We start from the raw sequence: 26,124 nt of genomic DNA on the forward strand, positions 1-26,124 counted from the left end.
TATATTAATGGTATCGATAGTACTTGTGTCCATGTGATGAATGAAAAGCTTAGCACAAATTGTATTTTTATTTTAGCTATATATAATAAATAATAGATGTTTTTTTTCAATCATGGCGTACCACAAAATAAAAAAAAAAAATCCTTTCACTCTAGGGTACAAAAAATTCCAATATGTGCAGGACATTGTCGAAGTTGCACGTGTGAAGCTCATGACTTTTGGTCAGGTTTCATCCTCTAAGAGATGAGTCTAGAATATGCATCTATACAAAAGAGATTCAGGCATAGCTAATCATGGAAACATAATTTTACACATTCATGGCTCACAATTAAAATAATTTTCATTTAACCCAAATGGTTAGATTTAGGACATTACTGACATCTTTTTGATAGAAGGAAATTATATAGGGCTAATCCTCATCCTCCTACCCTACACTTATCTCACCCATCAAGAGCTAACTCCAGCCAGAATTAAACCTCACCCTCTTACTTAGGTGGCAGGCCATGATACCATCCAAACAAATGCTTCATGAAAATAATATATTTATTATTAAATATTATTAACCGAAATAAATAATTTAGAAGTATAACATATCAACTCTTTTGACGAAATTTATCATGTAAAATAAAAGTATGGATACTCTGAAATTTATGTGAATTGGAGAGCTCCAATCTCCAAATCACTACTATCCATATATCGTTCCATGAGCCATCATAAAATTGATAATTTTTTTTTATGGTAATATATAGGTACGCCCGATAACATGTGGATGACCGTGACTTAGAAATTAGATATTTCCACCTCATATAGAGATTGGAGAGGGCTTGAACCCGTAAAATTATCTTCTCTTATACAAGAAAAACTATACCATGCATTTAAAGAAGAGGAACATTCTGTTATCTATATATTTTATCTTAGACATTCCAAATCAATCAAAATCTGTTTGAAAAAATTTGCATCCATCTCTATCCATATTCCTAACTCATCAGATTTTTTTTTTCATTTTTTTAAAAAATATGGATGCTTTTTTTTTCCGATTCACATATTTATTTTCTTTATCGTTCACTTTTTTATTTTTATTAATTTATTTTTAATATTATATATATATATATATATATATGTTTGAATATCTGGTATGTATAACTAACCCCAAAAGAGAAAGGATGGTATGGACGTGCCACGCACGATGAGATCGGCCCCACGGGGGGGGGGGGGGGGGGGGGGGGGGTGTGGCGGGGAGATGGAGTGGCGTTTATGGGTCCGGTCCCGATGGTTGCGTAGGGCCCACGGGTCTCCAGTCAAACTCCTCCCCACCAGGTCTCGTGTGAATCCCATTTCTCGCCGCTGCCGGCGACCAGTTGTTTTTTTAAAGGAAAAGGGAGGCTGAGCCACCAAATTTACAAGAAAAGTATACATGCGAGTCAATATATATATATATATATATATATATATATAAATAAATATTAGCCGCCAGTCGGTGAGAAAAAGTAGATAAAATAATAGATAATACAATGAAGAGGATGTTGCACCTCAATAGTTAGGAGTTAAGTTTAGCTTCTATTTTTTTTGTTCAATTTAGCTTTCTATTAGAATGCTGCTTTCTTTCCACCAAAAAAAAAAAAAAACAGTTCTTGAACAGTAGTATATTATATCATCAGAAATTTAGCAAAATTAAATAAAAATATTTTAGTTGAACTACCATCGTGATAATGGCCGTCACCAGCCAGCCAGCTGCTCGTCGCGGCCAGCAAAAATAAAATAAAAAATAATTGATAAAATAACTGAAATCTTATCTCAGTTTTGAAAACTTAAAAACAATAATGAGGACCGGAAAAAAAAAGAAAAATGAGGAAAAGATGGGGATCGGATAGGGGGTTGGGGCTGGAGAGAGAAAACAAGAACCGGGACACCGAGAGGAGGGGGGGGGGGGGGAGGCATAGGTTTATGAAATCCGTCGAGCAACTTCGGTAAAAAGTGCAGAGAAGAGAGGAAAAAAAGGGCAATCCCCACTGTGCTCTCTTTTTTCTTTCACTCCCAACCCTGCCAACCCCCAACCACGTTCGCCTCATGATCCCCTCACCCTCCTTTCTCTCCGGCATTTCATCAGATACCTTGCACCACTCAAAGTCTCCTTCGAATTATTTCTTCCTAAAACAATCATTTCCCCTTCTTCCTGAAGGACCAAGTTAAATCCTAAGCCTTTCTATATATATTATAAAAGACGAGGGACAGAAATCTGAAAGTCACTCCATGGATTGCCCAAGAGATTTCTACGTAGATAGGAGAAAATTTTGGGTACAGCTTGTTGTTGCACGGCGCGATTCCCTCGTCGGCTTCGGGCCTAGGAACCGAGAAGGGAAACGTGCATTGCTGTGAGAGGAGAATCTGGCTATTACGTTGAGTCTCGACGTTCCAGGGGGTCGTCGTTGCCGCAGCCTTCGGCATTGAGAGAAATGGGAGGAAGAATGGAATCTTTCTGAGCCACAGCTTTACAAGGTCATGTGGGTTGTCGTGATGCTTCGCCTGCATAGTGATGAATGCCTGTCGCTTAATCTCGAAGGTTTATAAGTTTTCTTCAATTTCTTTATAAATATACTTTCTATCACTGACGCTAATGCAATCTTTGTCTCCTAGTGTTCGTAATGTGGTTGGAATTGAAGGATTGGCTTTGTTGGAGTTCTGCTCGAAAGTCCAGGTTGATTCTAATGGCGCCCTTGAAAATTGGGATCCTTCGGACTGCGACCCGTGCAAGTGGTCAGGCGTCCATTGCACGGACGGCAAAGTAGAGATTTTGTAAGTTCATTGTCCTCTTTTTCCCCTTTTGGCCCATAAACTTTGAAAAACCTTTTGTCGTTCTTGTCGTGATTTCTATCCCTTTCACTTGGTATTCTCGAAATATTTGCTATTTCACTTGGTTGACATTGATACTCTTGCTTTGTTGGAGCTAGAGAACATGCGATCCTCGATGTGTTAGGGCTAAGGACTAATTAAAAAGGCACATCGCTCATGTTTGCTATTGATAATTGATAGCAGCAGGAGTACAAATCCAGTTCTTTTCTGACTATCAAGAAATGATGCCATAATGAATTGGCAATCCTTAAAAGGCTACTAATTGTTGAATTGAATATTGTATCCATGAAGAGTAGAACAGGCTGATTGTTTGTGCTTTATGTGATTGGGAATTGCAAATATCATGATTGAAATTCTCTATATGTTTGTTTCATCCCAGAACTACTTTCACTTCTACAATAAAGCATCAATTATATGTTTCCATCTGCATGCATGCGTGCATATTCACAAACATACACAAGCACATGCACATTGAGATCTGAATTTCTTCTATCTGCATATAGCTCCTTTCTGCAGTATTCTTTTGTAGATCAAACTAGTATTCATAGAATTGCTACTTTGAACATTTACTGATACATGAATATCTCAGCTTCTGGCATAGTGGTCTGCAACAACTGAAAAGATAACACCTTTATGATGCCACTCAAAAGAATACTAATATGTTTTCTTGACATCTTGTTTTTTGTAGTGGTAGTTGACATCTTGCCTTTTTATGAAACTATCTGGATCTTTCTCTGTATACTCTCTCAATTTCTTTCAAATGTTTCAACAAAGGAAGCCTCCTATTTTACAGGATCAAGTTCAGAAGGGGCTCCCCTGCACATAGCCATGGAGAGAAACATGGCATGAACTTACCAAGTGAGTGTAGATCCTTTTTACTGGTAAAGATAAGCTTCATGGCCATAACCAAACATGCTATATATGCCTTCTAACATTATATTCTTCCATCTGCTGCAGGTTTCACTGAGCAATATCTTGTGGAAAATGTATGGCACATTGTAAATTCTGTTCATCGTAAGCTACTTCAGGATGCTCACAATCTCCCTGCTGCTCCGTTAAAAGGTGTCATTCCTCAAGAAGCTGTTGACGTTCCATCTACTGGAAGTGGCTCATTTCAGGCAGTTCCAAATAATGGGAGTGGCAAGGACCTACTTGCAGCATTTATTCAGCAGAGAAATGTACCTCCTGCTTCTATTTTACCTCATCCCAAAGGCACGCCTCCAAAAGAAAGCAATACATAGGACAATGACTCTGCACTAAGTGGAATAATAAGAAAGTGGGCACTTGTTCTTGTACTTCCAGGGCTTGTTTTACTTCTTACTATTACTGGAAGCACTGTCATGCGCCACATCCAGGGAGGGGACAAAAAAGCTCCTTGGAAGACTGAACTAAGTGGTCAGTTGCAAAAGGCACTCATTACAGGTGAGTCTTTATTATCTGATTCCATTTTTTAAGACAATATTCTGATTGAATGTTCGACATGCTATTACATTAAATAGAAAATGGAAAAAAGATCCCATATTTCTTCATATATCCAGGTATTAAAAATAAGATTATTATTTATATTAGACACATTTTGGTAGCAGCTGAATGAGAACCTAACAATCAAGAGAAGTAAATGCAAATGGTGATCTGTTCTTATTAATGGAGCCTGAGGTTGCAGTTGTAGGCGACTGAAATTATCAATTCATGACATTCCACACACAACTGGAATGGCTTTACATTGCTGCAGAGATAGATAAGGCAAAACAGATTGGTTAACAAGACATTGTAGAGAGAGATATGGAGACATGGAGACATGGAATGAACTTGATGGTGCTACCTTTGGTTACTCAAAACTTATGTCAGGTTTGGGACTTCATGGAGAGGATTGGTAACTGCTGGAGACAATGGGTTGTTTAATTCCTTGAAAACTATTTGAGAAATTCAGCAATTTGATCTTCCAATGATAGAAGCTATGCGGAGAGTCGACATCAATTTAAGTTTTACTTTACCACTTGTTGAATAATGAAATTGGGAACCTATAAAACATACCATTTATCGCAACAAAGTGGCAGAGTTTAGTGACGCTGACACCCATATGATGAAGACATCTATAGCCAAATTACCTTGTGAAGTATCCTTGTCATTGCGTGATGCTCAACCTTAATTTTGGCAGGAGAGACAATATCATGATTTTTACCCTTTCAACTTCTAAGAAAAATGAAGTTTCTCTCCCAGAAAGGTTTTTAAACTGGGTCCTTCTCATTTTTCGGGGTTTATAATCACAAACAATGCTCCTAAAGGAACATACATCCGTCATATAGCATCTAACCAAAAGGTTGCCTGCCCAATCCATCGACATTGGCATGGAGCTGTAGCAAGAGTTTTGTGCATAAATATAGAAGCAAGAAGTGAGAGATGGTGCTGCAGAGGTATGGAATTGGATAAAGTGTAAAATGAAAGGAGAAAGTGATGTTGTGATGTAGGTATGATGTAATATCTGGACTGAATGTCACAAGTGATTCTATAATGTTGGTATCAAATAATTGGTTAGTGCTGCATATGATATGAACTATGTCAAGTGGGAGATTTTGGACCCCACCCCACCCAACGTGACTCTTCATATTAAGACATAGCTACATCATTTATCAGAAGTCACTTGAGTCATTTAGGTTGGTGAAATTTCTGAGTAGTGCTTCACTACAAGGAGACTTGTGGAAATCGCCCACTCAGAAGATCCAAGAACATAGATTGCTAACCTCGGTCTTCTATGTCCTTGTGATGTACAAAATTTTCATTGTCTAAATGAGTTGGTGATGGGTTCCCATCTTTAAATCAAAGAAAAGAAAGAAAAGAAAGAGTATAGACGACCAAAATATTCACTTAACGAGAAAATGTTGCTTTAGAAGGCATTTACAGAAGAACCATTCTTGATGTTGAGAGCAATTTCTTTTTAAATATGAAGCTCAGTTGAGCTTGAGTTGTCAGTGAAAATGGCTTGGTCATATAAACTCAAGGTGAACATGTTATACCGATGACTATACAACAGCACTCAGACTTGATGCATCATATGATCTTACCAACTGGCTTTGTTGACTTGTCAATCTTGCTAAGCATATCAACCCTTGTACATTTTTCCTATAGTGTAAAAAGTTAGTACTTGATGAGTGCAGGCATTGCACACAGTAACATTGTAAGAGTGTAATTTTAGCAGTAACTACCATGTTCAAAAGTAATATCGAAGACCTTCTTGCCATTGACTTTCGTGGCTTGTTAGGCCCCGTAGCAGTATATTAAGACTGGAGCATTTACCAGAGATATACTGAAGAAAGAGTCAGTCAGCAGTCCACAATTTCCATTCTTATTTTTCGTTTATTCCTCTTATATTCAGTTACTGTTGCAAAATTAATAATAAGCATGACATAGTTACATGACACAGATGACGTTTATAGCAAGCCTTTTTATTATGAGTATGCTGGTTTTAAAGCTTACAGCTTCAACTTTCAACATTCTGAGTTTTTGTCACCAACTGGAGGTTCCATAATTTATGCTTGTTCTTGCAATGTCAAACATTTTTGAGAGGAAGTGCAGTATAAACATTCAGCTATATCAAATAATAAGTTTCTTAATTTAAATATAGCTTTTCATCATGTAAGTATATAACTTTATAAAATGTGAATATTTCACTTTATTTGCATATCTTCAGGGGTACCAAAATTACAATGATCAGAACTGGAAGCTGCTCGTGAGGACTTCAGCAACATTTTAAATTCTTATCCAGATTGCACTATGTTTAAAGGGACGTTATCAAGTGGAGTTGAGATTGCTGTTATTTCTACCAAAATTGCATCTATCAAAGATTGGTCAAGACGTTCAGAAATGCATGTTGGAAGAAGGTTTTTGATTCTTTGTCCTTGTTATTTTATGCATTTTGAACGTAATTTATGTTGGCGTATCTCAGCTATATATATATATATATTTCCTTTATTCATATTGTGTAGATAGACACATTATCACGAGTGAATCATAAAAACTTCGTCAATCTTATTGGTTACTGCAAGGAAGATGAACCCTTTATGAGGATGATGGTGTTTGAATATGCTCCTAATGGGACTCTATTTGATCATCTTCGTGGTAGGAATCCTGATCTGATGATTTAATTGGATTTTGAGAGGATTACAAATGCAAAGAACATATTGACGTTTTCTGGCTTTGCAGTCAAAGTATTTGAACCTCTTGACTGGGGTGCGAGAATGAGGATTATTATGGGAATAGCTAACTTCAGTACATGCACCATGAGCTTGACCCGCCCGTGGCATTCTCTGATCTGCATTCAAATTGTATCTTTATGATGGATGATTATGCTGCCGAGGTATGTTCATGTCTCTCTGTGTACTACTTTTCTTCCACACTCTTTGTACGAAAATTGATAATCCTCTACAGATTGCCGATCTCAGTATGTGGAAAGAATTCTGAATCACCTTTCAGTGATCCTTGGACCAATGTTTACAGTTTTGGATTACTTACATTGGAAATCATTTCTGGAAAACTTCCATATTCTGAAGAACAAGGTTCCCTCCTGAATTGGGTAAGACCTGCTTTTACATCCTCGCAGACAATAGCATAAGAAATACAACCATTTGTGTGGCTATTTCTTGTATTTGTCTGCTTGCATGCAAAAGTTTCTGTTGATGCTAGAAATTTGGTAGTCACATTTTTCTCAAAAATCTGTAAAAGCGATGCAGGTTTATTTTCTTGAACATTGTTAAACATATTCTTGCTACTGGTTTATCTAATTTGCTAAATTGACGGGCCATGGAGTATTTGAATGATAAGCATAACTTTAGGCATCTGATTGATCCCGTATTGAGGAACTTCAAAGACAATGACTTAGATATTGTATGCGAGGTAATTCGAGAATACATTCATCCAGATCCAAAGCACAGGCCAAATATGAAGGAGATAACTGCTCGGTTAAGTGCTAGCGATCTCACCTGATGCAGCAACACCAAGACTTTCTCCTCGTTGGTGGGCAGAGCTTGAGATCCTCTCCGTGGAAGCAAGTTAAAAGAAAAATTTTGACTGGTTACCCCCATTGTATTCCCCTTTGTAGAATTAATGCAAAATATTTGTGCATGCGGTTGCTTCTTCTCCTATACTGATTTCACTGTACCACCCATTCTCTTCCATATCCCGTCCAGCAGATTTCTCTCTCTCTCCTGTTCTTTTTCCTCCCCACTGGCAATATCAATGACGTGTGATCCACGGGGTCATGCGTGGTTTATTTAATCTCCCAACTTACAGGAACTTTGAGAGGGACTGGGATGTGAGAAGTACGAGTGCTTGGATTTGAGGTCTTTCTACAACATATTTATTGCAAATTTTGTAGAATTCTCAATCCTTTTAGTACCACTTAACTTGCTGGCCGTATTTTTCGTCCTATTGGCCAAGTGCTTGAATCTACCGATCAAGTATAACTTCGGCTTGCTGATCAAGTACAATTTGGTTGGCTGACTAAGTACAACTTCAGCTTACTAGCCGAGTACTTTGGGTTGCTGACAGAGCTCTCGATTTATATTTTGGTACTCGATCGAAAGCTGTACTTAGTCGACCCACTGAAAATGTCTTTTTTGAAAACTTACTACTATTCAACGAAAAACCATTCTATGAAAGTCGGCCCACTTCCATTATTTGGCTATTGAACATGTTTAGAAAATGAAACTGGACAGGAGGAAAGAATGTAAGCTATTCTTCAAAATTTGGGTATGATCATAGTTAGAATTTTACCACCATGCCGACCAAAGTTGATAACGACATCATTTCAAGAATGATGGTTGTAGACCTAAGACTATTGTTATGTCAAACACTTCAAAAAGCCTTTCCAGATACATGAAACTAGAACTCACTTCCCTCAAATTCTACAATTATACGTGCATATAGGTAGTAACCTCAAAAATTAATTTGATTTCTTCTTACGAAAGAACTACTGGCCTCTATTCAGATGCATGATATCTAGTGGTAGGAAGTCCATCTAGATGACAGAATAGACTGAGTTGCTACCTAAATCCTTGCTGACAAATTACGCTTGGATCTGGATTGGTCTTAATATTCTCGGCTATACGAGCGATGCTGGTCGAAGTCACAACTTCATATATACTAGTCGAAGCCCCTCTTGCCTTGGCCGCTTGATGTATACCCCACAACTCCAATAGGCATCCTTCCATCCACCAATTTCTTTTCTTCCAAGACCACAAGAATCTGGAAGAGCTTCCAAGCCCTGTAGTGGTGCCGTGCCATTTTACTCGGCCAACCTTCTTCTGCGCCACAAATCATCTAGTCTATTTAGATGTTTCAGTGCCGTCACCAGTCCACCCAATTTTCTTAGGAGGCCCACACTACGTTGATGTGACACTGCTGAAGTGCTCGTTTAGGCCTCGTTACGCCCCACAGCAAAGCCAAAATTCCATAACCTTTGTCCACAATTCAGAGGCCCACTGCAAAAGATTCTATCTTGTTCATGACATGTTGGATTTTGAATGGATACGATGATTGATAGCAACCTAAAGAGGATATCTATTACTGGATTCACCGAGAAAAATCGATAGCCCTCTAAATAATGAAGAGAAGACAAAAAGCCTTCCAGAAATATCTCGTTAAGGGACCATCCTTGCTTGCAGTAAGCTCTTTGAACTGTCCCTCCTCTAGCTGGTGGCAGGAAATATCCCCACGCAAAAGGTTAGTAACGTGGGTCTAAACGACCACGATATCCTACTCCCATCAAGTTTTCTCATGTGTGGCCTGAGATAAGTCTTATTTGTCATGCATCTGTTATAGTTTCCATGATTTTGTTTGTTTTTCGAGTGAGGGGGAACTAATAGCTTTCAAGATATAAGAACATAGGAAAAGAAACAATAATGTCCACAGGATATAATGAGGGAGAACTAAAATATTCATGTGGGAATAGCACCAAAAATATATAGCTTTCAGATATAAGAACATAGGAAAAGGAACAATATTGTCCTCAGGATATAATGAGGGAGAACTAAAATATTCATGTGGTGATAGCACCAAAAAAATGTAGCTTTCAAGATATAGGAACAAAAAAAAAAGGAACAATAATGTCCTCAGAATAATGCACGATAATTTATAACATATACTCCTAGTAGGCTAGTAGTTTGAGGTTCAGCCACCAACGTGGTTAACAGCCATATAAATGGAAGCACTTCTTGTCGTGCACGCTCGAGGCTGGTTAGATCTCAACGAGTTTGCGCGGATTTCTCCTTGCAAAGCTCTCGTTGCATCTAAGGCTCACGAGCCATAGTTTCGATACAACTATCGCTCATGAGCCGTGACGTACCAAAGATAGCACCTTCATAACATCCACAGCCTATGTCCGGAGAATAAGACACAAAATTCCTCACCCGTCTCAGGGTCGGTCTATCTTTAGCCAAGCGATTTCTCCATACCGGCTGGGAAGGAGCTCAGGAGTTTATGGCCTCATACTCAGATAAACAACCAGAGACACCAAACCACCCCAACCCAACCTCTCTCTCTCTCTCTCTCTCTCTCTCTCTCTCCCCCCTCCTCCTTGGAGGATCCCATCAAACCTGCCAAAGGGCAAGGTGTTTGGTTCCTCCAATTGCCCTTCTCTCCGTCATGCCATGTCCTTCAAGAGAAGGAGAGATGCAGAGAGATGCATTCAGAATCTCCCAAGCTGATCACCTTGTTATGTGATCAAGGCAATTCCTCAGCGAAAGGCGACCAAGAGATGGAGAAGAAAGGGTCAATCCTGATGCACCGGTACGAGCTTGGGAGGATGGTGGGGCAGGGGACCTTCGCAAAGGTCTACCATGCAAGGAACATCACCTCTGGCCAGAGTGTGGCCATTAAGATCATCAGCAAGGAGAAGGCCCTGCGAGTTGGCATGATCGACCAGATCAAGCGGGAGATCGCCGTCATGCGCCTCGTCCGCCACCCCAACATTGTCCAGCTCTATGAAGTCATGGCCAGCAAGACCAAGATCTACTTCGTCATGGAGTACGTCAAAGGTGGCGAGCTCTTCAACAAGGTGGCCAAGGGGAGGCTCAAGGAGGATGCCGCCAGGAAGTATTTCCAGCAGCTCATAGGGGCCGTGGACTTCTGCCACAGCCGGGGAGTCTACCACCGGGACCTCAAGCCGGAGAACCTCCTCCTCGACGACAATAGCAATCTTAAGGTGTCAGACTTCGGTTTGAGCGCCCTCAGAGACTCTCACAGGCCAGACGGGCTGCTCCACACAACGTGCGGCACGCCAGCCTACGTCGCCCCAGAGATCATCAGCAAGAAGGGGTATGACGGGGCCAAGGCCGATATATGGTCTTGTGGGGTCATCCTCTTTGTTCTACTGGCAGGCTACCTACCATTCCACGACTCCAATCTGATGGAGATGTATAGGAAGATTAGCAGAGGAGAATTCAAGTGCCCTCAGTGGTTTTCTGCTGATGTTCGTAGGCTTCTAATAAGAATCCTAGACCCCAGCCCCAGCACAAGGCTCACTATTGAGAAGGTGGTAGAGGATCCCTGGTTTAAGAAGGGATTCAAACCGACAGTAACATATCCGCCGGTAGATTGCTCGGCCAACCTCACAGATGTGCGTGAAGCTTTCAGGACTAACTGCGAAGATGACGAGGGCGACATAAGAGCTGAAGGATCTCAGACCATGAGACCTACTAGTTTGAATGCATTCGACATCATCTCTCTATCCCCGGGATTTGATCTTTCAGGCCTGTTTGAGAGGGAGAGAAGACAGAAGCCGGAAACTAGGTTTACAACCCAGAAGCCGACATCTACAATAGTGTCTAAGCTGGAGGAGATTGCCGAGAAGGAGCGGTTCAAGGTGAAGAAGAAGGATGGGATTCTGAAGTTGCAAGGGAGCAAAGAAGGAAGAAAGGGGCAGCTGGCCATTGATGTGGAGATTTTCGAGGTCACACCCTCATTTTATGTTGTGGAGATGAAGAAATTGGCTGGAGATACATTGGAGTACCACAAGTTCTGCAACCAAGACCTTAGGCCTTCGCTGAGGGATATTATTTGGACTTGGCAAGGAGGGGATCAGCAACAGCTCCCAGTGCTGCCTCTGGCGCCACCACCTCAGCCTCAACCTTGACAGATGATCTTCCCATCTTGTGGGTCCATCATCCTGATGTTTCAAGCTTCTGTTTTTATTTTATTATAGTATTCCAAGGATATCATAGGTTTTGCTCATTGGAGCAATATACTCTACTACCTTTTTTTTTTTTTTTTGTTCCTTTAACCTGCACTTCGTAAGCAATAGAGTTTTTTTTTTTGTGATGAAAAGGGAGGGGGTGGGTACCCACCCTATTTTCATTTAGGTGTAAATGGTATTTCTCCGGCTTCCAGCAGCCGCCCTCTTCGTTGTTTTCTCCTCTGCCTTTCCGCCCTCGTCTATGTAATGGAAGTAATCAACTCCGTGATGCCTGTTTTCCATTTTCATGTGTAGTTGAAGAGGCTGGTGCTCGACCATGTGTGGGTGAGTAAGCTTCCAAGTGAAAAAACCCTGCCGTTCTTTTCCTCCCAGAGCGTCCAACATGTAGTTATTCCTTGGTTCCTCCATGCTTGGCGGAAAGGTAGAAATATGATAGATTTGCGTAGGAAGAAGAAATATTCACTTTAAATTACTCAACTCGAATTTTTCAAAAAAAAACCTTTTATTTAATCAATTAATAAAAAATAAGGTACACATCATCTACATGAAATTTGTCCTCACATAATTCGGATTGAATTTTTCTTCCTAATTATAGTAGAACTTTCTTTTCTAAAATAGGCATTAGAAACAAACTGAAAAAAGTTAAAATTTTTCGAAAAATAGATTTCAACTTTTACATCAACTCTGCATTCTGTCGCTTTGTTTGATTCTTCTCGGATAGAAAAATACGTCTAATCAATATTTTACCTAACAATCTAGTTCAGTCGATGCTGAGTTGCAGATCATATCAGAACCAACATAAATGATGTTGCATCTTTAGTAGCCTACAAGGAAACTCTTCCTCATCATAAAATCATTTATTTGAATTATACCTCCTAAAGAATTGAAAAGAAGCAAAAAGAGCAAACATTCTGTAGCCTTAGAACAGGTGAATGACTGCAAGAGGTAGTACCATAAAAGTTACGATAGAAGTGCCCAAGCTTCACCACATCAAGATGCAACAATGATTCACTGTCTCAGCACCCCGGTTTGCATCAGAGGCTGAAACTTTGCCCCCTCGCAAAATGGCTTAGTTATTACAGAAAGAAATCCAGTAGAAGGAACAAGGCAAACAAATATTAACTGCCCCAGTCACATAGCACATAACATATAGAAGGCCTTCATTGGCCAGCAATCATCTTCAGCCCAACCAGCATGAGTCCTCCCTTCCCCAATCAATGCCGATGAAATCAGAAGAGAATACCTGAATTTCAGGAGCATCAAAGGTTTGTACAGGGAGTCAACAGTCCCACCCATTATCGCATAAAACATTATTCTCCACCTTGGAATTTAATTTCGTTGCTATCTTGGCAAATGAGTAATAAAGTTAATGGGGAAAAGGCAACTCTACACCACCTATCTGACTGAAATTTATCTCCAATAATGCTGCTCATCATAAATCAAAGCATATCCAAAGGAGAGTCAAGGTATATATGCCCACTAGCATTATCAACCTTTCTTCATTTTCTTGTTTTCTATCATGACGATAACAAGAGAAGCAGCAGTAAGGACTGCACGATCTCGCAGCATTTCCAAAGGACTTTTGAATCTCCTTGATAGTAGCAAGAATATGAATAGAACCAAGAAAATTTAAGAGATAACATACAGAAGCAAAAAAGGTTTATGTGCTCCTCAAGGACTCTAGCTCTCAGTAAATCATCTTCAACAAGATGAACATCTTCCTAACAAACCTTTGAATCAATAGATTACAATTCCAATTTTTCATTTAGAGTCTACAATATATCTTACTTCTATGAGTGCATCTTGAAATTAGAGATGATTTAAAATAATTGAAGTAGTCTTTGTTGATCAAAATTTTTGAAAGGTCTTATCGTAAACAACAGTTTCACTCATTAGTTTCAAATTTCACAATGTAGCATTGTTTTTTTTTTCTTTTAAAAAAATAATTGGATGAATTATAAACTTTGTTAATAAACACCAATCTCTAAAAGTTCCTTCACCACTTCTGTTGGATCTATGTTAACAGAAGCAGCAAGAAGTACCAAAATAATTGCCCTGTTATTATGAAGAAAATTACTTTCAAGAACGGTGAAGCAAGAAGCACCAAAACAGATCCGATAGATGGAATCACGGAAGGATGCTTGTAGATTGCAGTCACAAAATTGGACCTGCTAAAGTTCACTTTAAGATGAACCTATTATGAAGAAGATTGCCTTTGGAATAACCTAAAAGAAAAAGAAAATAACATAAAAATTTTATGCAGCCATGAAGGATCTTGCTTACTGTAATAATGCCACTTACACTGCTAGATGGCAAACGAATTGAAGCTTTTTTAAGTTACATAACCAATCAATCGCATGTTTCACATTAAGAAGAAAACTCAAACTCTATGCGCTCAGGAAGTGAATTGTACATCAGCTAACTTTTCCAAAAACTAATATGAATGATGTGACATGGAGAAGAAGAGTTCTAGTGTAGATGAAAAAAGTATAAAATGTTATTATTTTAGGCAAGACCAAAACTCAAACATCTTTAACACCAAGGTTCGCAACATTTGCTACAAGCCAATCCTGTCTGTTTAGATTGTGACCCAACCTGTAAAAAGGGGAAGACAGGAGTGACAGTTCCCTATGTAAGAGGGGCTCTTGGTGGGAATTCTCGGATCTTCTAGAAAGAATGGGCAACCTGATCCATATAAGGTACTTTGTCCTGTGGAAAGAATGTGCAAGATATCTAAGAAAGGTCTGCATAATGGTAGGATAAGGATTTTGCTAGAAGCCAAGTTATACAGCCCTCTAAGTGCCAATTCTGATAAAGAAAGCATGTGTAACATACAAGATAATAGGATCCTTTCGAGGGATGCCCATCTACAAAGAGAAGCAGCCAAGAAATATACTTGTTTCTTGAAATCAAGAAAGGCATCCAAGACTCTCAAGAGTTATCAGGATCGCATATGCCAAAACAGATTATTACAAAATTTGCAAGAACTTTAGACAAAAGTACATGATCTTCTTCCATTATGTGAGCCAAATTAATGCCAACCCAATAATCCCATAATATATAGAGCTTCCCTAACTATAGTATAATCAAGAGTTGTAAATAATTCAAAGATTCTTATCAAGAGAATGTCGAGATAAAAAGTCCAATCTTACTCAATAAAAGCGTTATTGCAGTAATTTTTGTACATATTTCAATCCATTTTCCTGATGTCCAGCTAAAACCAGCACGGCCTGACTAAGTTTTATGGAAATTCATGAATGAATTAACATAAACAGAAAGAGAAGATAGAAGGAATCAGGGGCAGAAGGAAACCCTAATCAAGATTCAAGATTTAGGGGTGGCGGCAGCTCCGTTTACCATCTCTGCCGGAGCCTGAGGGGTTTCGGCCGTCTTCATGGCGGCCTTCCGCTCGTAGTCTTTCCAGAGGTTGATCCCCTTGGTGCAGATGACTGAGAGAGAGCGGGGGAAGGATATGTGTTCAATAATACAGTCGGAAAGATACAAGAAGGGAAAGGGGTTGGAGATTTGAGTACAAGAGAGAGTACCTCCGGCGCCGACGAAGTAGAGAAAGCGGACGAGCTTGGTGCCGACCTCGTCGTTGACCATGGCGGGCAACGTCGAGGCTACCTATCTGGCCGAGACTCCGTCCAACGGGGAAGATCCGAAGATCACCTCTCCGGCTACCCTCTCCTTGTGCGCTGCAGAGTTCTAATCCAAACGAGTTCGGAGAGGTCCCGTTGTGGATCACCTACTGTCCGTGTATTGGAGAACGGTTCGTGATTGAGCGGAGTCCACCGTCCATGTCTCGTAATACACGTACGTCATCCCCAATCATCGGCCGTTTTTTCCCAATATGCGGAGCAGATGATCTAAACCGGTCAGCCTGGACCGGAAGAATATCCCACGATCTCATTGGTCATGCATTTTTTATTTTGCTTCTCCAAATTTTCTGGATCTACCACTGTGCCCGTGGGGTGGGCGGATATTCGGGCTAGGATCCATGGCGGGATGGCCGTGAAGACACAACATGTGTATAGAAAGGCCAACGGAGCAGCGAATTACGTGGCTTCATATGTGGCCAATTATTCTAGAGATACTCTCTAAGCAAGAAAAATGACGCATTCCAGAACTTATTATTTTTTGATTTTTTTTGTTGTATTCGTATCCGTTATATACGATAAGCACAAGAAGAAAAAAATCTCTAAATTTTAGAAAAAAATATTTCATAAACATCAGTAGGTCTACCATCCACGAGAGTTACAAGAAAGATGGAAAGCTATAATATTTTTTATTTTAATTTATTATACACCTGCATTTCACTTTTGGTTACCATGCCTCTTCTATTTTTAAGAAAAATATTTTATTTCATAAAAAAATGTTAATTATACCAGAGAGTGAAGGGAGAAGCCTTTTTTTTTTCCAACAGAGCAATAGCCAATTTAATATAGGTGCATTTAGTGAAAATCTATATTTACACATGCAATAAAATAAAGTTAAGAGCTTGATTTGGTCACTAAAATAAGAGCTTGATTTGCAAGTTGCTTACACATGCAGTACATGTGAATTATCCTTACTATGAAAGTAAGAAACTTTTATAAGTCTCAACTCCCCTTTATAGTTGATTTTTTTTAACTTACAGCTGGATTATTTTCAGTTGGAGGACATGATTAATAATTTTATTAAAATCCCAATGCAACTGGAAGAGAGAAAGTAAGAGAAAAAAACTAGAATCCAAAAATTAATATACTATATTTCCATAGTTCTCTCAATATAAAGCATATAATTGATATATTACACACGACAGATACTAGTTTGAAGGAAATGAATTACTTGATAGGTAGCAGTAAAAAGAAGTCAAGCTATGAATGGAAATGCAGCGACAAAGAATTTCTATTGGAAATCTTGATGCAAAAGACTTTGATTGTTAAACATCAATAGAGATTCACCATTTCTGCTTTATGTAGCATTGAGTTAATGAACCTAATTCCATTTCTTATATAGGATGCATCGAGATTGTATCACACTTGCAATTAGCAAAAATAAGGTAAACCTATTCTATCTCTAGGTTGTTCCGGCTCGGCTTGAACAGTGTTTATGCTAGGTTTTAGTCTGAAACAGATAGCTAAGAACTACAAAGATTGACCAGCTAGCTATTTCTTGATATTTTATTTTATTTTTTCTCTTTCAGCTTAATCGGGATATATTTTCTGATAAAACAATCTCATTATCCAGCCTAACCCGATCAATACATAGAACAAGCAATTAGGCAGAGAACCAGCATGCATGTGCAACCACGCTTTGCCTAAGCAAATGATAGTGACACCAGTAAGAGATTGTCCAATTGCAGCTTGGAAAGAATCCAATTTATGCATCAGAATTCTATGTGATGTACAGCCAAACATTATCCATTAGGATATTTCATGGTAATAAGTTAAACCAATGATGATGAAATCCAATGAAATCCAGGTTTTGAATGACTAGAAGCTATTACAATAGCCAAGTACTCATCTGCACTATTTTCAAGTCCCATCAGTAAAGAAATGTCTGCAGCTGACTGGCTAGCCATCCATGGCAGCAGGGAGCAAAGCCTGATTAAGGGCACTCAACTGCAACTAAATGCTTGCTAATTTCTGAATTGTTACTAAATTACATCTGCATTATAGCATGAGTCGAGGACAGTGGCAATTAAATCCATAGAACTTTCTGATACTGAAAGTTTTGGATTTCCAGCAACTTCTTACCTTTGTTTTCTTGATGAATCGGGAAGAAAAGAACTTAGGAAATACTTCAAAATATCATAGAGCAAAATCAAGAATGGCTATCATGCGCCATTGTGATGTGAACAGAGGTATGCTAGAAACAGAAGTATCGAGTCCTCATCTGATGAAGTACATGTACAAGAATAAGTGATCCACACAGATTCATTTGTAATACAGGAAATCACAAGACCTATACCTAGTCGGTAGAAAGGAACAACAGAGACCACACATGATTCTACTATTCAAGCAAGCAGGAAAGCAGAAAACAAAAATATTGTCAGCAGAAAACCTCAACGCAAGCCACAGCAGACTTTGCAAGTACCGATGGCTTGCACAAATCCTAGGAATTATAAGTAGGAAAAACTTCTGTTTCATTTATTTGTTTGTAACACCACTCCTGGCATTGCACCTGCAAACACCGGAATTTAGCTTCCATTGTCTTATAGAAGATCAAAGAGGGAAAACTTGAGGCAAAAAATCTTTACACGAAGAAAAGGGAAATCAGTATAACAACTTGATAACATATTCCACCTGATAAAATCTTGGAACTTGTGGTGTCCAATGTAATCAAAGAATACCAATGAAGAATATCTCAGAATATATGGTGAAATAGTGTCATTACTAACAAATAAACAAATAAGTTGTGGAACAGAAACATTGAACATTTGTTCATTTGTCTGAAGATTACGACCGTTATGCTCTGAGTTATACAAATTCATTATTTATAGAGATTCAGGCTGCTACATTTCAATTCCTACAAGCTTGATTTTTTTTTTTTTTTTGTATGACAATCCTCTCAATGCATCTGTTTCGATGTTTCTCATAAAGATAAGTGAAGCCATAATTGGATTTTAGTTGCAGACTTTTCTAAGCATGAGATGTTGACAACCATTAGAACAGATTTCCTAATGTTACAAGGCAAGGCCCTAATCGAAGTATTTTCTCTCAACTAGTACAATCATGACTACCACTGCTTACCGTGCACGATGTTTGCAAATGGAAGGCCAGTTAGGTTTGAAATACTTCCTCATTAGCTACGAGATCATGTATCCTCATGTTTAAGTAGGTAATTCCCAATCATCAGATATCAAACTTTTCAAGTGATTTCCAAGAATTATGTATGGCATATAATAAATAATTTTTAATAGTGTCGAGATGGAAAACCTGAGATGTTGAAAAAATATGCTTCATGTCCTGAAATTCATAGTAATCAGAATAGATCATAAATTAACAGAACCATGATGTTTCATTGCTCCATATATATGTTCAGCAATAAACACAAAGGACAGGATTTATTATATCTTTTAGAAGCGGATTCTAAGCATTTGAAATCACCATTCCATTTAATTCTTCTTAGCCATCCTCTCTTCTGGCTCTTCAGCTTGAATTTGCGACCCCCTTTTAACCGTGGCCATCTTCACCTGTATACAAGTAGTACCCAACCCAATGTAGGTAGTTCTCCATCACTTTAGTATCCACCAGTGCCACTCCTTAGCTTATTCTGATGTTTTCATGTTACACTCAGGCTGATATTATGCTAATGCTGCCTCTTAATAGCCCACTATCCTTGTCCATACTATAAGGAACATCTTAGATCTGTCATGAAACCTGAGATTAGCCTACTTGATGATTATACAGCACCCAAGAGGCTTATCTAAATTTCATCACATGCTTTTTTTCTTTTTTTTTTGGTAAATAATAGGAGGGGAGGGGGAGGGGGAGGGGCAGAACCCCACCCACGTAGCAGCCCCCACTGGGCCTCCCTTCCATCAGGAAATGATCGATACGGGTCGCAAGTTTCCGCGTGCCCTCCCCAACCTGTGGAAAACCTCACTGGGCCATCCACGTTTGAGTACGTCACCCCAGCGCCACCTAAGTACTGATGGAAGGAAAGCATATCCACACAGAGCCATCCGGGCGTGGGGCATGCGGTCCTCTGATTTAATCGACGCCCGTGCGTTTCGAACCCGGACAACTCGGGTGGGGTTCAAGCCCCCATTAGCCCATCCTCACATGCTTTAGTGTCCTCCATTAGCCCATCCTCACACAACAAAAGCAAGGTACCTTAATGATCTGATAGGATGATTTTTTACCCTCAATTTTGCACCACCAACACTGCATATGTTAACCCCAAGCCTGTGCTGATCCTACTACATTGATTTTTACAGTCTAAAACTTGCAAAAGACTTGAATGAAAACATAAAGGCACGAGAATATTGTCAAAGATATAATATAAACTTTTGAATAGTCCTGAAATGCTGACAACAAATCCAAAGAATTAGATACCACATGTTACAACATCCCGATGTATTCAATAACTACTTGAAGGGACTTAACTGAAAATGGTTTGCAAATTTGGCAAGATGTGGAAAACAGAGTTTTTGTGAGATTCAATCATGCAAATGGCTTTTTACTCTCCATTTATCCCTTGCAAAGGTTGGAAATGGTGAAAGGTATCAGCTATGGATATCCTAATAGGTGCAACAATGATTTAGTAAAAGGATTTTAACCTTTACTTCTTTACTATATACCTTGTCACACAATTAATGGATGGAAAGTCGGTTAATGCGAAGGAGAAGATATCCACTAAATAAGCTGAACTATATGACATCATTCATATTGATGGCTGTCGTCTATATGGAAAGGATTAAATATTTAAAGGAGGCAAACATGCTATATATGCAAAAAGGTATCTTTGGGAGGCTGTGAAGGAAGGAGACGAGAGAGTTTCGGGTTCTGACAGGATTAGAATAGCTCATCTGAACAGAATTGACTAAAGGGAGTTGACCATCTGTTTTTTCTTTTTCCTTTTTTTTTTTTTGGTAAGATGGCTACTTTAACAAGTCCCAGTATAAATACAGCCACTAGGGTCAGCCACCAAAATATCATGTAGAAGCCCGGGAATAGTGGAGATAAGAGTCCCAGGGTACAGACCCTGTATGCTTGGCCAGACTCTGTTAAAAAATGATACATATAATATCTGAATTCCACAATTTCTTTTAAATCATTGTGCATTGCATTAGACAACCTCAATGCCCTATCTCCACCTTGTACTTAGTTTTTTTTTTTAAAAAAAAATCAAAATGTGTATTGCAAAAGTAATAGGGAAAGGATTGTAGGAGTGAGAGGTTCACAGAAAAATGGAGGTTAGAGAGAGGAAGAAGAGGAACCGAAATCATGTATCTGGATAACAAGATAAAAAGAAGGTATTTCTCGTCAAAAATAAAATACAGTAATTGAACTCTAAATTTGTTGACTTGACTTAGATGCAGGTAGAAAGATTTGTAAAAAGATAGCTTTGACAGGTCATCAAGGGAACAATTATTGATGATATTTCTTGTGGATCTGTTATGAACAGGGGAACTGAGGGACATAATTGACCAAAGATAGTTGACTACCTCATTGCGTTCATATAGTGCACTACAAAGCCAAAATCTTTTGTATATCTTGAAATTTGATCAGGTTACATACTTTGTGCTCCTTATTGCAAAAATAATTGGGGCAAACTAGTAGGAATAATGGTTACCTAGAGAAAGGGAGGTTAGAGAAAGAAGAAGAAGACAAACTCTGAATTCAACCTACAAGATAGAAATCATGTAGTTTACCATAGAAAAATAACATAAAAATTCAACAATTCAACATAAAAAAGAACCCTAAAAATACTCCTAGTATATCTAAATCTTATCTAACCTATTATATAGTTAACCCAAATCTATATCAATATCACAAAGGAGAGTAGTTCTTCAATAGGAACTGAGAGACAAGTTAAACACAAAAGAATATCCAAAAGATCATCCTCCAAGTGAGGGAGTCACATCATCTATTAGACTATGTTTTCAGAATGGTGTCAAATAAAATATAAAAATACCAAAGCTTTGTTAAAACATCCAAAATTAGGTTAATTAGAGTGAACATTTTCTTATCAAATCTCATAATCATCTTGTTGTCATTGGATCTAAACAAGAAACTGTAAAAAGAACGAGTTAGGACACAAGCGGATAGTATTGATGCTAACACGAAGCTCAAATGAGAAAAGTGAGGATTGATGCCAAGAGATATGGTCCATTAAGAAAAGAGGCAAGCATCAAATGAAGCTACACAATCATTTTTAGGAAAGCACCACAACTCAGCAGTCATCTTAGGGAATAGCAAATGGTCAGCTAGGGTACCATATGCAAGCATCGCAGCAAAATATAACTTAATTATGACAATAATGCAACAGAATGTAAAAATAATTCTGACAAGAAATCAGTCAGGCATACATAGGCAAATTGTTAAATTTTCAATTAAAAAAATAATTGAAAGAAAAGAAGTGGTTTCTGCACCAAATGAAATAAGAAAATGAAGAAATCCTTTTCTGCCCGCTCGAGTGTGGTGCATTGAACAAGAAACAGCAATGATTAATTGCATGAAACCTGAATTCTACACTGCTTGCTCCCATGAACTGAGAAAATGTGAATAATATCTCAGATTGGAATAGGCTCCATATTGACAAATATGGGAGGGGCGACGTGGGAAACTGCAGGGAATAGAGCATGGAAAGATAAAAGAACTCAGACGTACACCTGAAATTGATGTACTGGTTTACCAATTTAAGCCTGCAACCTTATGCTCTCAAGGCAAAATACCACACTGACTAGATAGATGGACAAGCACTTTTACCTATTACACGCCAGGGAAGCTGAAGGAGAACTTCAGTATCCCCACTGCAAGGAATTCCGGGGCAACTGTTCAAAATAAAGGTATCCTTCAAAGAAGAGCTCATTGAGATCAATAAGAGAGGATTCACTTTAATAAAAGGACTAACATCTCAAGGACGAAAGAAAGTAAATCTGAGAGGGCATAGTTTATCCATCCTTCAGGAGAGTAAAATTTCGACTTGGTATAAGCATTCCATGGTTGCATACAAGAAAGTACATAAAGTTACATAGGTTTAACTAACTTCCCTAATATATCTTTGAGAAGTTATTGTTGCAAATACAGTAAGGAGGATCTCGATCTCTGCTCTTAAATACATAATGGTGCCCAGGAGGTAGTCACATAGTACACTACACTGAAAAAAGAACATATATGCAGGTATGAACAGAACGGAAGATTAATGGAGAAGATGAGATGAGATGTTACTTTCTCGCTATTGCTTCTCTACTCAGAATCAGAACCAATATGAGCAGCAGCAGCCGACTTGTCGTACATGAGGTTCTGCAACCCAGGCTTCAGCTCCCTATTGCAGAACTCCTCGTACTCCCCTTTATCCCCTGCCTTCTTCTTGACCTCGACAACCACCAGCGACGGAGTTAACTCAAATATATCCGCCCCAACCGTCAGCGGCCCCTTCTCCCCCTCCTTCGTCCCTTCTAGACTCAAATGCCAATCCTTCTTCCTCACCGTAAAGCTTACCACTTGGGCAATCTCCTCCAATTTTGATATAATCTTCGATACCGGCTCCCCTGACACGAACCTAGCCTCCTCCCCTGTTTCCTCGAACAGCCCGGAGAGGTCGAACCCCGGGGAGAAGGATATGATGTCGAACGCATTTAAGCTCATCGGCCTCGGCAGCCCCAATTTCGGCCGTTGGCCATCCACCAAGGAGGAGGATGACGAGGTGGAGGCTTCGGTTTCGGAGTCGGAGGTCTCATCGGGCGGCGTTGGCGGCGGGGAGAAGTCGAGGTCGTCAAAGCTGTGAACTTTATCGTTCTCGATGTAGAACCGGATGTGCCGGAAATTCTTCTTGAACCACCGGTTCTCCATGATCTCCGGGATGGTGATTCTGGTGTTGGGATTGGTGTCGAGGAGGCGAGAGAGGAGGCGGACGAGGTCGGAGGAGAACCATCGGGGGCAGCGGAACTCGCCCTTATGGATTTTGCGGTACATGGCCATGAGATTCTGGTCGTGGAAGGGGAGGTAGCCGGCCATGAGGACGAAGAGGATGACCCCGCAGGACCAGATGTCGGCTTTGGCGGCGTCGTAGCCTTTCCGGGAGAGGACCTCGGGGGCGACGTAGGCCGGGGTGCCGCACAAGGTGTGGAAGAGGCCGTCGCCGGCGAGGGCCTGGTCGGAGACGGCGCAGAGGCCGAAGTCGGAGACCTTGAGGTCGCCGCGGTCGTCGAGGAGGAGGTTCTCGGGCTTGAGGTCGCGGTGGAAGACGCCGCGGGCGTGGCAGAAGGCGACGGCGGAGATGAGCTGCTGGAAGTAGCGGCGGGCCGTCTCCTCCTTGAGCCGGCCCTTGGCGACCTTGGAGAAGAGCTCGCCGCCGCGAACGTACTCCATGACGAAGTAGATCTTGGACTTGGTGGCCATCACCTCGAAAAGCTGGACGATGTTCGGGTGGCGGACGCGCCGGAGGATGGCGATCTCGCGCTTGATATGGGCAACGAGGCCGCCCTTCAGGATCTTCTCCTTATCCAGCACCTTGATCGCCGCGCTCTCCCCTGTCCTCAGGTTCCGGGCGTGGTACACCTTGGCGAAGGTTCCGTGCCCCAGGAGCCGCCCCACCTCGTACCGGCCCATCAAAACAAGCCCCTTCTTGCTCGTGTCCTCCGGGTTTCTGCTCCTTGTTGCTCTCGCCGCCGCCATTGGATGAAGAAGAGTCAGCTTTCCCCCTGGACACAACTAATTGGGAAAGGAGAGAGCTTTGAGCTCCTGGTGTTTGATTTGATTTGATGATAAGAGTCGATGGAGAGGGAAATAAAAGGGAAAATTTGTGGGGATGTTAGGCTTCGTTGCGGTGTCATATAACGTGATGAGATAGACGGACTGCTGGTTGCTTGGTGGATACAAAGTAAAAGGAAAAAGTGGCTTCTCCCAGTCGCTTGTGGGAAAAGCGACGGTAATGAAGGCTGCACTGCCGACGGTGACGGATCCCGATCGTTTCTCCGAAAGGCGGTGGATCACGTGCTACATTTGACTGTTCCGCATATTTGCGCGACGCGGATGTGTTTAATCTCCGTAAAGCTGCTGCGTTCAATCGGGCGGATGTGCTTTATCTATCGCCGTAAATTTCGGTAAATCTAACGGTCAAAAATCGAGATCTCGTTCGGAGAGACCGGAGCGTGACACGTATAATTATTCCAAGGCTGGTCTGAAGCTGATCGAAGCTACTGCAACACTAGCGAGAGCATTGACTTTGTCGGAATCTTTTGTGTTTAGTCTTTCGAAAATGGCAGGTGGAGCGCGGGAGGACAGTGAAGGGCGACACGATGCCGACCGTAAAATTCCGGGCCGGCGTGGCGAGTAATATGCTGATGATCTAGGAGGGTCGATACTGGTGGATTTGTGTGTGGTTGACACCTGGCCTATGTGCCGTTTCCGGACCTTGGTTTCGTGTTCGGTACCGCTATCCTGAACGAGACCGTGTTAACCGATATAAATCAGCTGATTGGCGGAGAGCAGTATTTCATGGCACCGTGGGTATAATTTGTTGACACGTAAAGGAATGCTGGAAGTTGTGTGACCGAATTGCTTAATAGGTGATGAGCTTTGAAACCAACGACAGGTGATATGGCAAACCTATGAACAAAAACTTGCCACAAAGCCACCGACCGGCTAGTCAAAGCTTGTTTTATAGTTGATCTAAAGGCAAATACTTCGAATTTCAAACAATCTCTCCAGCTAACAACAGATCAACCATGATCAGCGAATGATTTCTGTTGTGGTTCAAATTTGGCCCGAGGGTGACCACGCCGGTGGAGTCGAGGAAGCCGCCGGCAGTTGGAAGAAGAAAACGAGAGCCACCTCCTGCTCGATGGCCGTGGATCTGCACAAAGCCTCACTGATGTTTTCAGTGAAGGCCCTCCGACGATCAAGTTAGAGTGGGGTAAATTTGGTCTGGCCAAAAAGTCCCTTAGAAGTTACTTGACCAAGTTATTTATAATCTCGGTGGAGTGGCCCAGATGGCAGAGGCACTGTCAGCCCTCATCATGAGGGGACGTAGCTTTGAGCCGGATAGCGCGCAGCTTAGGCTGACTGGTGGCATGTAGTACTGCCCGTTCTTGAGAATGGTAGGATGTTGACAATCACGGCGGGGTATGACCGGAGTAGTCAATGTGTTGTCTGACTGTTGAAGGCCGGATATGGAGACGTAGTACGGTAGTGTTGTAAACTACGGCCACGTAGATGGACGTAGGCGCGCACATGGGTGCGGTCGTTGGTGAGGCCGAGCTTATTGAAAGGTCGCGTCATGCGTTTGACGAGGTCGGCTTAACGGGTGCTGGGAGTAGCTCGGCTTCCCGGATTCCGAAGTGTGCTCAGTGGAGCGTTCCGAGCTCGAAGGTCGGAGCGTACTACTGAGATAGGCGCCCCGAACTTGGTCGGGGCGGGTCGGCGAATACT

The 26,124-nt window shown here is 40.7% G+C and overlaps 2 protein-coding genes and 1 pseudogene across 7 annotated transcripts; 2 read left to right on the top strand and 1 right to left on the bottom strand.

The window, feature by feature from the left end:
• The first annotated feature begins 2,566 nt into the window (after positions 1–2,566).
• LOC103719134 (protein MALE DISCOVERER 2-like) lies at positions 2,567–7,966 on the top strand (annotated as a pseudogene). Its single transcript, XR_016398135.1, has 8 exons — positions 2,567–2,793; positions 3,644–3,708; positions 3,808–4,272; positions 6,539–6,717; positions 6,834–6,966; positions 7,051–7,204; positions 7,276–7,456; positions 7,642–7,966. The product of XR_016398135.1 is annotated as a protein MALE DISCOVERER 2-like (transcript).
• A 139-nt stretch (positions 7,967–8,105) lies between these two features.
• Positions 8,106–12,168, top strand: LOC103715405 (CBL-interacting protein kinase 5). The gene has a single exon (XM_008803388.5). The coding sequence runs from the start codon at positions 10,526–10,528 to the stop codon at positions 11,975–11,977; it is 1,452 nt and encodes a 483-aa protein (XP_008801610.5). The 5' UTR covers positions 8,106–10,525; the 3' UTR covers positions 11,978–12,168.
• Positions 12,169–15,347: 3,179 nt separating this feature from the next.
• On the bottom strand, positions 15,348–24,702 carry LOC103717833 (CBL-interacting serine/threonine-protein kinase 12-like). 5 transcript variants are annotated; one of them, XR_016398142.1, is made up of 4 exons: positions 22,921–24,701; positions 22,459–22,523; positions 22,212–22,315; positions 17,877–18,205 (listed from the first exon to the last, which is right to left on the bottom strand). XR_016398142.1 is itself a non-coding variant. In XM_088709456.2 (2 exons), exon 1 carries the CDS (start codon positions 24,367–24,369, stop codon positions 22,939–22,941), a length of 1,431 nt encoding a protein of 476 aa, XP_088565582.2. In that variant the 5' UTR covers positions 24,370–24,702; the 3' UTR covers positions 17,877–18,205; positions 22,921–22,938. The 5 variants fall into 5 exon arrangements, 1 of the variants encoding a protein (XP_088565582.2); XR_015972465.2 differs by having other exon boundaries at positions 22,122–22,315; XR_016398144.1 differs by lacking the exons at positions 22,459–22,523; positions 22,921–24,701 and adding an exon at positions 15,348–15,486 and having other exon boundaries at positions 15,583–18,205; positions 22,122–22,452.
• Between the last annotated feature and the right edge of the window lie 1,422 nt (positions 24,703–26,124).

This window comes from Phoenix dactylifera, chromosome 12 (genome assembly GCF_051530095.1).
Source record: "Phoenix dactylifera cultivar Ajwa chromosome 12, Ajwa_hap1_PhDact_Kaust_v1.1, whole genome shotgun sequence".
Lineage (NCBI taxonomy): Eukaryota > Viridiplantae > Streptophyta > Magnoliopsida > Arecales > Arecaceae > Phoenix > Phoenix dactylifera.

Coding starts and splice junctions, on each gene's coding strand:
- LOC103717833 (XM_088709456.2), bottom strand. CDS start 24,369: ATGGCGGCGGCGAGAGCAACAAGGAGCAGAAACCCGGAGGACACGAGC.
- LOC103715405 (XM_008803388.5), top strand. CDS start 10,526: ATGCATTCAGAATCTCCCAAGCTGATCACCTTGTTATGTGATCAAGGC.